The 12983-nt window shown below is 40.1% G+C and overlaps 1 protein-coding gene across 2 annotated transcripts; it reads left to right on the top strand.

Moving 5' to 3' along the window:
* The first annotated feature begins 811 nt into the window (after positions 1 to 811).
* LOC130989328 (thaumatin-like protein 1b) lies at positions 812 to 3335 on the top strand. 2 transcript variants are annotated; one of them, XM_057913290.1, is made up of 4 exons: positions 812 to 1210; positions 1299 to 2013; positions 2945 to 3048; positions 3116 to 3335. In XM_057913290.1, the coding sequence occupies exons 1-4, from the start codon at positions 1144 to 1146 to the stop codon at positions 3118 to 3120; spliced, it is 891 nt and encodes a 296-aa protein (XP_057769273.1). In that variant the 5' UTR covers positions 812 to 1143; the 3' UTR covers positions 3121 to 3335. The 2 variants fall into 2 exon arrangements, with proteins under 2 accessions (XP_057769273.1, XP_057769272.1); XM_057913289.1 differs by having other exon boundaries at positions 820 to 1210; positions 2945 to 3335.
* The last annotated feature ends 9648 nt before the right edge of the window (positions 3336 to 12983 follow it).

Genomic DNA, 12983 nt, shown 5'->3' with positions numbered 1-12983 from the left:
AGTTATATCTAAAAAGTCAATCGGTAGAATTTTGTTAATTGATTTGATAATTCAAAATCTTTAATAACAAATAAATTGAGGCGCAAAAATCAGTAGAATTTTGTTAGCAACATGGAAAGTCAAATATGAATACCCAATTTAGCCTTCGGATGGAATATGACATGAATTTTATAGTACAATAAAATGAATCAAAAAATATGTTAGATATTTAATCTTAGCCGTTTAATACTAGAAGATCTAAGGTCATTATTAGTTCTTAAGTTATATGCTAAGGGAGGTTTGTGGAATAACTGCCCCTATATATATATATATATATACTCCCTCCGTTCCTCAAATATCTTCATCTCTTTTTATTTTGATCCATCCCCAAAACATCTTCATAACCTATTTTCGGAAACAATTTCACTAATTACTACTCTTATAATTTTACTTTTTGTGAGACACATTCTCCACTTTCACTAACTATTACCATTACAATTTTAGTTTTTGTTGGACTTATTTTTCACTTATTAAATACATAACTAATTTTTATTAAAACTCGTGTCATCCTTCTTTAGAAAGATGTTTGAAGGACAGATGAAATATAATACATAAATGAATTTATATATTTTTAAGTCCCCTATTCTTTTTGAGGTTTTGTACGGTCGATCACTTCGTGTATCGCTCAGAATCAGCCCTGCTCAAAACATAGAAGAACACATCATTTGAATTGTGTTGCATTATGTAATGTTGACACATTCGAATCTTCATCTAAAAATTCAATTGATAAAACGTTTTACATGTAATTAATAGGTCAGTGTATCACCAATCACTTGGATTTATTTTTTGCAGACCAATAAATCCACTTATGTTAACGATTTTCATGAGTCCATCAATTAAAAAGAAATATCCGAAAACCCTACAGCAAGAAGCCATAACATCAACCTTCCAATAATCCCACTCTCCTTTTCCTTTTCACTTTTTTTTTCCCCCTAATTCCGTCCATTTTCACCAATTCCCCAATGCTGCCTTTATCTTCTCTTACAATCTTTATTCCCAGAAAAATTAAAGCTAGCACAAAACGAAAATGGTAACAACTCAAAAACCAAAAAAATCTTGAAAAAATATAGCGAAATCAGCTGCAACTTCTCTTCAATTTACTCCATGGGACGTCCGCTTCTCTCCGCCGCGCTACTCTCTCTCCTCCTGCTCACCTTCTCTCTCTTCTCAGGCAGTCTCCCTTTTTCTTGAATTATTACATTCGTTCTTTTTATAGTATATAAAAAAAACATATTTGTGATTTTTTAATTATTGAACAGAGGTGGAAACGACGACGTTCAAGCTCGTGAATAGATGCCGGCGTACGATATGGCCGGGGATACTAACGGGCGCCGACCGCCCGGTTCTCAACCCGACCGGGTTCGCTCTCAAGAGCGGGAGCTCCAGAACGCTCCGGGCGCCCCGATCGTGGTCGGGCCGGGTCTGGGCGCGGACCCACTGCGCCACCGACTCAACCGGCAAATTCTCGTGCGCCACTGCCGATTGCGCCTCGGGGAGGGTGGAGTGCGGCGGCGCCGGCGCGATCCCGCCGGCGACGCTGGCGGAGTTCACCCTCAACGGCGATCAGGGGCTGGATTTCTACGACGTGAGCCTCGTGGACGGGTACAACATCCCGATGCTTATAATCCCTAACCCTAAGGGGGGTACAACCACGGGCAGCAGCAGCCGGTGCACCTCGACGGGGTGCCTCGTTGACCTCAACGGCGCGTGCCCTAGGGGGCTCGCGGTGGCGCGTGGGAGCGGCGGCCGCGAGATCGTCGCGTGCCGGAGCGCGTGCGAGGCGTTCGGCGATCCGGCGTTCTGCTGCAGCGAGGCGTACAACACGCCGGAGACGTGCCGGCCGTCGGCGTACTCGCTCTACTTCAAGAGCGCGTGCCCGCGCTCCTACAGCTACGCCTACGATGACAAGACGAGCACCTTCACCTGCGCCGGCGCCGATTACATCATCATCTTCTGCCCCTTGCCCTACACCAGGTTAACTTTTCCCCCCCTTTTTGGGAAACCCTAATTTTCGTATTTCTTGATTTTAATTTGATGTTTGTCAATTTTGTTATCTGTATATTTTTGAGCAAAATGGAATTAGTAGAATAGGAAGAAATTATACGAATCGGTATGACATTTTGCATGAATTTAGGGAAAAGAAGGCATTTTGGAGTATTGTTTTAGGATTTGTATTGGAAGAATCAGTTGGTTTGTTCTCTGTTCATTAACTTGGAGTTGAGAAACTCGTTTGCCTTGAAATATTCCGACTGCATTGCTGCATTTGATGAAAATTAGAATCAGATTAGATGCATGTTTTTGATGATTTTCTTATGATTCCCAATGGCCTGAGATCTGTTTTCTGAAATAGACTGCAAAAACACGAAGTTAAATGGAGCACGGTTTGTGCAGCCGTTGCTTGGTTTTGATGATATTTTCGCCTTTCTGATTACAACTATTGATGCTCAATTGCTAGCTAAATAACTAGTGTTAGCTATTGGTTTTCGTCATTGTCACAACGTTAAGTGAACTTGTGAACTTGAGATGTAAAGGTTTAAGGTCGGATATTAGGTTAAGCACAGATATGGAGTTAGATTTGCCTCGTTGCGTTTTCTGTTTCTTGAGTTCTTGTTGCTGATCATCAACCAAAAAGTGGGTGGAATAATGACACTATCCTCTCTACACGTTGATATATCGACATTATATTCTTCTACTGTGTGCTGCCATATTACTGCTTTGGATAAAGCAAGTATTTATCTCTTTGCATTGTGTTATAATAGACATTGTTACTTATATATTTCATTCGACTATAGTTTGTTACTTAGATATTGCAAGCATGAAATTTTTGGAGGCCTTAATATGAACACGAGTATTATCTGTGTGTTTTTACGTGCTAATATGCTCGTGCACATCGTGTCATTTGCAGCATGAAATTTCTGGAGACACGAAAGGAAACAGCCGATTTGCCTCTAGTTAACAAAACCATGATGTACGTTGGGAGGCATCGCTCGTTGCTGTCATCATCGCCAGGTTTGAACCCCTGAACGTGCTCTTTTGGCGTCTGCTATGGTTAAGTGACATTTTTCGTCTCTTTCAGGCTGAGAAGCAATAGTGGTAGATGAAGATTTTGATCATTTTGTAGTGAGCGCGCTCATTTGTTTGAGGGCGATCATCATTATCACGCTGACACGATTATGAGCAATGAAGATAAGGCATCTCTGTACATAGGTTACTTGCTCTCTGTATTTTCTTGATTTAGGGCTGTGCACTAGAGATGATGATGATGATGATGCTATGCTATCTCTATTTTTGCTTCAGTTTTCAAGTTGAAAATATTCATTTTTATCCATTGTTGGATTATGCAAGTAAATTTTGACTATCCGTTGTTAGTGACGAGAGAAACCTGCAGTCGCTACTGAGGATTCAAATGGAAAGTCGGGATCATGGTTGGCTGGATGCCAATGTTTGGACGTAAACGTGAAAGAAGAGATCTTTCATATGTGGATGTTTGTATGATGCGAAACACTCACATACTCTATTCTATGACACTTCTTATTAGAATAATAAAGTACTTACAAGTGTCATATTAGAGTATGTGAGTGGTCCGCACTATATGAACATCATCACATGAGAATTTGTGTTTTTCTTATGTTTGGTTTAATTTGTTTCTTAATTCTCTATATTTCTCTACTAATTTTTTTTCTTTTTTCACCAACCATGAACTTTTTTTTTCATTTTAGGTGACAAAGAAACTTACTGGCGGTACGAAATGTATTTCTTTGTACTTTTCATAATAGTTAAATTCACATGAAATATGTATAACATAAAATAATGATGTGGAATTCAAACAACAATTCCATTCAATTTTTCAATGCCAATATACTCTACTGGTTACTAATATATCAATAGTGTATTATATTTCTGAAAATTGGGACAAACTTTAGATGTAAAACTAAAATAAAATTAATCCAAAAGATAATGGTTTCTTTTGAGTAGAAGCCAACTCATGATACTCGTTCTCTCTCACACATCCTGCTTGTTTTATCCTTCATGGACATCATGAATAAATAAGAAGACATTAGAGCATCCATAGTGGGGACGCGGACACCAGAGCCCCTTACATGTTGCACCTGCTCCTCCCGCTTCAGGCTCCCTTCCCCGCTCTCAGTGCACAGCTTCAAACGATTGGGCGCGTGATTCTCACTGGCCACGGCCCAATCAAATAATTTCTGCCATTAAAAGAAAAAAATTGAAATTATCATTGAACAACTCTTCTCCTTTGTTTGGCGGTCTTTTTTTTTTTTTTGAGTTTAGCCGTTGAACGGCTCTTTCTCACTTTTTTCCTTTTTATTTTCTATTTTTTTATTTTCTCCTTTTAATTTTAGCTTTTATAAATGCTATACATTATACCATAAATCCTTCACTACTCTATCCTCTCTTCTCTATTCACCAACCGAAAAAAATGTCTTCCTATCAATTTTTCGTCGAATTCGTCATCCGACGAAGAAGTTTCGAACCAAGATCATCTTCTATTTCCTGATCTGAACATCAATTCCAAATTACTTTTCATGCATCTTGCTTTCAATTCCTTGCAAGTGGCGAGTTTTTTTTAGTTTTGATTGTAATGTTTTTTTATTTATCATTTTTTTTTTGCAAGATCATCTTCTATTGTAATGTTTTTTTGATTTTTTTTAACTAATGTAATGTTTAATTTTTATTTTAATAAATTTTATGTTATTAATTATAATGTTAAAATTAACCGAAACATTAAAAATAACACTCGCTATCCAATACGAATGCCCTTACCTCAAAATTATTAGTCTTTTTGACATTTGTAATTAATTATTTGTCGAGGGTAGCTAGATTGGTAGGTATTTGATAATAATGGAGAATGAATGAGTAACACACACACACCTGCATATATGCATGTCATGGACAAGGAATCATGAGCTAACATGCACACTATATATCTCATATCATGTGACATATAATTGAGTCACAAAGTTTAATTGTTTCATTATTCATAGGATTAATAGATACTGATTAGTGGTTAAACAAATTTAAATTCAATCACTCTATTAAAGTAAACGATATTTAAACCTATATTAATATAGTGTTAAGCTTAGTTTATGGTAGTAACTTTAGGCCTTAGGGCATTTCTTTAAAAAAGACATGAACATTCGTGTATTTATTGAAAATATCAAACTTCGAACAAAGTTCAATCCGACATGTGATCAACAATCTGGCATTGAAAACCTATATCAACTCGTTAAAAAATTCTCTTGTGAATATACAATCATGTCAGTTAATGTGTGAAATATACAATATACAATATTCCTACAAGAATTCAACGAGCTGATTCTTTGTCGGTCAAGATTGAAACTTTCATCAGATATCAAAGTTTTGTAAGAAATGAATAATAATTTTAATCATTTTTAAAAAGCGCTATACGATTGTGACAATACATCATATTTGAACTTTCTTTTTATTTATATATCTCATCACCCAAAATAAAACCATGTTGATTTTGCAACACCAAATGCAAATTTCAAAATAACATCACCAAACATATATCAAATAATTTGTTTATAAGAGCATCACCAACGCTTGCACCCACTCCAACAATGGTATTGCACTCACTTGGGTGCAATAGATTTTATTTTATTTTTGAATTAGTTTTATTCTAGTTTCCATTTTTGAATTAATTTTATTCTAGTTTTATTCTACGTTTGGCCGCCGGCATAGAAGCAATCTCCTCCACGTCGGGCTCGGGGTCGGCAACGGCGGCAAAGCGGGGGTTCAAATTGGTGGCCGCCGCTTGAAAGGCATTCGATTCTTGCGTGAACGGCGAGAATCCTTGCCTGGAAGCATTTGATTTGCCGGGGGATGGATTTTGAGGGTGTTCACGCCAATAGTTGCTCCAATCGCCTTCCATTGCTATTTGTTGAAATAATATAAGTAGAAGATGAAGAAGAAAATGAGGAGAATGATGAATGTTTGAGGATGAAGAAGAAAATGAGGTATTTGTTGATATATATATAGAGGTGCTATAAGAATTAAAAAAAAAAAAAGGAAAAAAAGCCAACGAAAAAAAAAACGGATAGAAAAAACGGCTACTGCCGATTTTAATTTTTTTTTTTCAATTTTCCTTTTTTTTTTGGTTTGAAAAGGGGCGCGTGTAAACACGCCCCCTCCTTCGCTCCCACAGCAGCCGAGTGCGATCCATCGCCCCCTCCCTTCGCTCCCGGGTGCAGCAACGGCGCTGGGTGCGATAGGCCGGGTTCGATCCGGCCTTCGCACCCAGCGTTGGTGATGCTCTAAAGACAAAACAAAAAATTAGTCCACTTTTTCACAAACATTTTTGCCTAAAACATTGTCAAAAGCAGTTCACTTTGTAGTTGAAGGGTGTTTGTGGTCTTGGGAGGTGGGCCCTAGCTCTTCCACAAAATGTGAAAATTGTCAAATAAAATCCACTCTTCTCAAAACAATCAATCACATGCTTCGTATGAAAACTGGTCAAGATGGGTCCCCACAAAATTAGAATATAAAACCCACAATAATTAGTAACTTAAATAAAATATATATATATATATATATATATATATATATAAGTAAAACTAGAAAATGTGCCAAATTGTGAACATATGCTCATGTTTATAAAGGTATTAACACTAGTTTTTTTATTAGAACTCTAGTTGCTATTTTGGTATGTATTGGATAAATTTTTGCTCGTGTATAATGATCTACAAACATATAGACATATAGACATATTTATGAAATTTTTACCTAATTTCTTTAATGCTAGGATGCTCAAGGAGACTCATTTAATGCTACTTTTATAAATAATCTACAAATTTAGCTTTGAAATTCTTAAATACGAAAAGATTACAAGTAAAAAAATGATTAAAATAATGTAGAATAACTTTTTTAGAATAACCAATATTTATATAGAAAATAAAGTGTTTTGTGGTTAAATGGTCAATATTTACAGCAATTAAACGACGCATAAAAAGTCGAGCCAAAATTGAGGGGCCGCACCATCCGGGGGGGAAAGGACTTTATTGTGTTTGAGAATTAATTTTGAAATATACCACTATTTTAAGAGTGTATAGAAGTTCAAATTAATAATTTCCAAAAGAAAAAAAAAAGCTTAGATTATTAATAATTTAAACTAACAAATAACAATTTTTGAGTTAATTGATTAAGAATATACTACACATTATTCTACGTCTTAAAAAAAAGAAACAAAATGCAAAAGCAGAGATTTTTTTTTTTTTTTTTTTGAGACAAAGAAGGGGACTTCATTAAATCAAGAATGAGAGTTCACAGCAGCAGGAAGAACATCAAAAGAAGACAAGCAACACAAAGAACTAAGAGCAAAAGAAGCTAAAGAATCAGCAGTGGAATTTCCTTCACGTGGCGTCCAGCTGAACGCTAATCGTTGGAACGAACCTTTCAATAAGTGAATTTCTTCGAGGGTGTCACCCAGGTAGGAAAGATCTCTATCTTGTCGAGCGAGCATCCAGTAGAGTTGTTGACAATCCGTTTCTGCAAACACCTCCCGCACACCCTTCTCCCTACACAGTTTAAGGCCTTCAAGCAAAGCGAGCGCTTCCCCCTCCACCACTGAAAAAGCTCCTCTCATAAAACCAAACCTGCAACCCATCAGCTGGCCATCCTCTTGCCTCAGTACAGCTCCAATCCCAACACCCGATCCCTCCTTCAAAGCAGCATCCGAAGCAATTTTGCAAACACCTTCCCCTTCGTTGTTCAAAGTGGGGGCAGAGTGATGAGGAGCAGCAGCACATATAGGTTTAGACCAGAGAGCACGTTCAGCAATTCTCAAACAATCAATATGTGAAAGTTCTTTATTCTGAAAGACAAGTAGATTCCTCGCATACCAACAAGCCCAAGCAAGAGAAGCAAAAAGAGCATGAACTTCATTGTGAGGGCAGGATCTAATCTTGTCAAACCATTCCACAATGGAAAATTCCATCCCTTGCGTCACTGGCTGGAGACGAATGGGGGAAACAGCCCAGAGAGTGCTAACCCACCCACAGTCCCGGAGAGCATGTTCCAACGTTTCCTCACAAGAACCACATCTTCTGCACAGGCCATCGATCTCAATAGATCTGCTTCTCAGCGCCTTTGCCGTAGGAAGGCAGTTAGATAAGCATTTCCACATAAACATCTTCACTTTTGGAATGACCTCGAGCTTCCAAATCCACTTCCAGAGATCTCCAAGATAGCGTGAAGAAGAGGCTTCATCGCGGAGATTTAGCTCAACAGCCAAGTTGTATCCAGATTTTACAGAGTAAGTATTAAACTTTCCTCTTGGCCAAAATGGTTTGTCACTCTCATTTGGGCGTATAGAGATCTGAGCTTGTAGCTTCCATCTATCCCCGGGTTGCAAAATATCGTTCAAAACATCATCGTTCCAACAACTACCATCCGAATCCATCAAATCCTTGGCACATAACTGACCATGCCTATCTTCCACTCTTGCAGTCACAAATTGGCCTTTACCATCAGGCAGCCACGCATCAATCCTAATCCTAACACGAGCCCCGTCTCCAATCTTCCAAGCGATACCTTTCATCAGTAAATCTCTACCAGCTAGTATGCTTTTCCATGCGAAAGATGGGTAATGAGCATTACTAGACAAAAGTAGATCATTTCTCGGGTGGTATCTCGCCTTTAAAGAACGAGCCAATAAAGAGCTCTCATTAAGAATAAGTCTCCATGCTTGTTTAGCGAGCATCGCTTGGTTGAACAAGGAGATATCGCGAAAACCCAGACCTCCATCCCCTTTAGGTGTACACAACTTCTTCCAACTCCTCCAATGTATTCGCCTTTCCTCATTCTTTTGACCCCAGAAAAATCTGGCAGCTATACTGTTAAGTTGTTGACATATTTGTTCGGGAAGAGCGAAGCAACTCATAATATAGGTCGGGATTGATTGGAGAACCGACTGTATAAGAACCATTTTGCCCGCTCCCGAAAGGAATCTTCTTTTCCAGTCCTTCGCCTTTTTACGAGTTCTGTCAATCAACATTTGGAAGATCTCACATTTGGATCTACCAATCGTGCTTGGAATACCGAGATAAGTTGATCTTGCACAAGACCGAGAAACACCTAACCGGCAAGAAAGCTCAATCTGCCTCTCTTCCACAACCCCTCCACTAAAGGATATGGAAGATTTCTCCAAATTCACCAGTTGCCCCGAGACACCCTCATAGTCACAAATGATTTTCTTCACCAGATCAATCTCATTCACATTACTCCTCCCAAAGATTATGCAATCGTCCGCGAATAACAAATGAGAAACCCTTGGTGCCGTCCTGCTTAAACGAGCCCCATGCAGCAGCTCATGAGTTTCTGCTCTTCTCAGCAACCCCGAGAGGGCCTCCGCACAAAAGAGGAAAAGAAACGGGGATAGTGGATCTCCTTGGCGCAGCCCACGTCCAGGTTCAAATTGGTTCCCTGGAAAGCCATTGACAAGAACACGAAAGGAAACAGAAGCCACACAACGCATAATCAAGTCCACAAAATGAGCATTAAAACCCAAATGAAGCATAATGGACTCAAGAAAACTCCATTCGACTCGATCATACGCTTTAGCCATATCAAGTTTAAAAGCGAAAACACCATGAGCTTTTGCTTTATTATGTTTCATCATATGAAATATCTCAAAGGCAAGTAGAGCGTTATCCGTTATATGCCGACCAGGGACAAAAGCAGACTGACTCTCACTGATGATAGAGGGGAGACACGACTTCAGCCTATTGGTAATAACTTTTGAAAGAATTTTGTAGATCACATTACAAAGGCTAATGGGCCTAAAATCCGATGGACAAGTGCACTTTTTTTTCTTCGGAATGAGGCAGATGAAAGTGGAATTAATAGGGCCAGGAGACACACCATTATTGAGAATATCAAGAAGCATAGGAACAATATCATGCCTAGCCGAAGACCAAAAAACAGAGTAAAAGAGAGCAGGCATACCATCAGGCCCAGGGGCCTTAAGAGGTGGCATTTGTTTGAGAGCATGGGTGATCTCAGCTTGGGTGTAGGGGCGGGACAGCTCTGAATTCATCTCTTCAGTAACAACAGGATTAATGGAGCGGAGAACTTCATCAGGGTTATGAGTATGGCCCGCAGAAAAGAGCGTCTGAAAGTGATTTCTAAACACCTCATCCATCTCCTCATTCTTACGAGTTTTTGTACCATCCGGACGCTGAACCTCACGAATATGATTCCTCTTTTTCCTTCCCTCAGCAACCTTGTGAAAAAACCCCGTATTTCTATCCCCTTCCGCCATCCAGTCTGCCCGCGATCTTTGTTTCCACATCAACTCTTCTTGTTTTAAAAGTTCATCAAGTTCATCCTCTAACCGCTTTTGCTCATCCTTTGAAGTAGCTTCCCTGTGAACTGTCTGCAGCTCCTCCAATTCTTTCCTAATCTTCGAACACCTTTTCCTCACATGACCAAAGACATTCTTTTCCCAAATTTTCAGTTCTCTGCCCATTTTCTCAATTTTATCCCGAATATCCTCCGTCGTGGTCACCAAACTGCCATCTGCCCATAAGTTCTCACAGAAAGGCTTACAACTCTCATTGCGAAGCCACATTGCTTCAAATCTAAACGGCTTAGGCCGATTCAACGTCTCCTCTGAATTCTTCTCGAGGCAAAGTAGGATCGGGCAGTGATCGCTTGATTTTCTAAGAAGGTGATGGACTTCAAACCCCGGGAAAGAATACATCCAACTTTCACTGCCAAAAAAACGATCAAGGCGCTCCACAATATTCGCATCCCCTTTTTGATTGTTCGTCCATGTATACGGATCACCCAAGAAACCCAAATCATGAAGCCCACACACCTCTACAGTCTCGCGAAACTTATCAAGTCTGGAATCCGCTTTCAAAAGACCACCACGCTTCTCGAAGTGGAACATAGTTTCATTAAAATCACCTCCGCAAATCCATTTATCAGAGACTTGGGGAAGAATGGAGAGCATAAGCTCCCACGTGAGATAATGTTCATCAGTTACACTCCACCCGTACAAACCACAAAAATCCCAGGGCTCGTGTTCTCCATCATCCAGAGACGCCAGAACATGATGAAAAGAATAAGATTTGATATTAACCAACAGATCGTCTACCCACATCAAACAAAGACCACCCTTACGTCCACCAGTCGTACAATCACAATCAACAGAGAAAAACTTACTAAAACCAACTTGAGGGAGAATACAACACCAATCCTCCTGCAAAAGTTTTGTTTCCATCAAAAAAATCACCTCGGGCCGCTTATGTTTGGCTAACCAAACCAACTGACGAACTGTTGAAGGGTTCCCAAGCCCCCGACAATTCCAAACAAGGGAATTCATTGTGCTCGGCGGGATTGCTCCGAGGCAATCTCCGCCGTTGATGCAAATGAGGGGGATTCAGATTCCAACACAGTACACTTAAGTTTTTTCTGAACAAGCTCCAGAACTTCAGGATTTGTCGAAGAAGTATTACTTTCCTCCTCGCACAAGTAACGCTTCTTCTCAAAGTCACCACCCACTACGTCAAGTATAGGGAGGGCAGAGGGGTTCCGAGCCCGACGTTTCCACTTTTTTCCACTTTTATCAGCAAACTCAGTTCCCTGAGTAAGGTCAGATGAGGGAGGGAGTTTTGGGTTATAGGGGATTTGTTGGATATTGAGAAGCTTCAGAAGTTTGGGAGTTGGAGTGAAGGGAGCTGCTTTGGAAATGATAGGTTCGGATGAGGGGCTGATTTTAGCATGATTAGAGGATGGGTTTGAAGTATTGAAAGGTAGTTGCATGATGTCCAAGTTTGTAGGAACAGATTTATCAGTAGGTAAGGAAGATGAAGATTGGTGTGTTTTAGTATCAGGAGGGGTGATGGTAGGCGATGAGAAGGTGGTGTGGGGAAGAGTAGTGGAGGGGTGTTTATGAGTATGAGAGTCCGTGTGTTTCAGATGAGAGGGAGAGTTGTTTTTATGGGTCGTAGTATTATCAGTATGATCAGAAAGAACTGGGTTGAAAGATAGAGGTGGTGGGCGGGGTTTGCGCAGGGGATTACGGGTTAGGATGATCGCTTGTTGCTTTTGGGTATGACCAGAGGGTGGGGGCGGTAAGTTTGGCGTAGGAAAGAGGCATTTGGGTGTAGATGATTCAGGTTGACGGATAGACCGGATGCGTTTCAGAGGGGAAGCTTTGAGGATAGGACCGTATAAGAGTTCTTCAAATTGTTTACCATTACCATCATCCTCCGTTTCTTTATCACATGAACGTGTATGATGACCAATTAGACCACACCTGTAGCAGAAAATGGGGAGACTTTCATATTTCAGAGGAATCCACATCTGTTGACCTTCAAAAGAAATAGTTATTCCTCGCAAGAGGGGCATTGATATATCCAAGCTGATTTTGAAACGAGCAAAGCACCCAGCAAAATTCTCCTCCGTATCTATATCTTCCACAACTCCAATTTTCCTTGCAATGCACCGAAGGATGGTTGGACTTGTGCACTTCATTGGTAAATCGTACGCCCTGACCCAGAAACTTCCTCGGTTAATTTTTATGCTTGAAGGTTGCGCTGCTCCATTAAGTTCAGCAATGGCGAACAAGTGTCCGTCAAAATGCCAAGGTTGTCTTTTACAAACCCACTCTCGATCCTCATTAGTTGGAAATGAGAACAGGAATAGATTCTTCCGCCACTCCCTCGCACTGAACTCGTTTTGTGTTTTCCAAGATTTTTTCATAATTTCCAGCAGGTGAAAACCATTTGGGGATTTAGCACAAATCAATTTCCCCACCAGGCAGAAATTTTTCTCCTTTGACTGAACTCCTTCTTCATCACCATCCCCCTCAATCTCCACAATCTCGCACTCACGATCAGTGCGCGTCTCCTCTCCGGCCGCAAACTCATAACCCCGAGATGCTTCACCGCGCTCCA

This window comes from Salvia miltiorrhiza, chromosome 6 (assembly GCF_028751815.1).
Source record: "Salvia miltiorrhiza cultivar Shanhuang (shh) chromosome 6, IMPLAD_Smil_shh, whole genome shotgun sequence".
NCBI classification, from domain to species: domain Eukaryota; kingdom Viridiplantae; phylum Streptophyta; class Magnoliopsida; order Lamiales; family Lamiaceae; genus Salvia; species Salvia miltiorrhiza.
The sequence above is the reverse complement of the archived record's forward strand: the minus strand, read 5'-3'. Positions and strand labels throughout refer to the sequence as shown.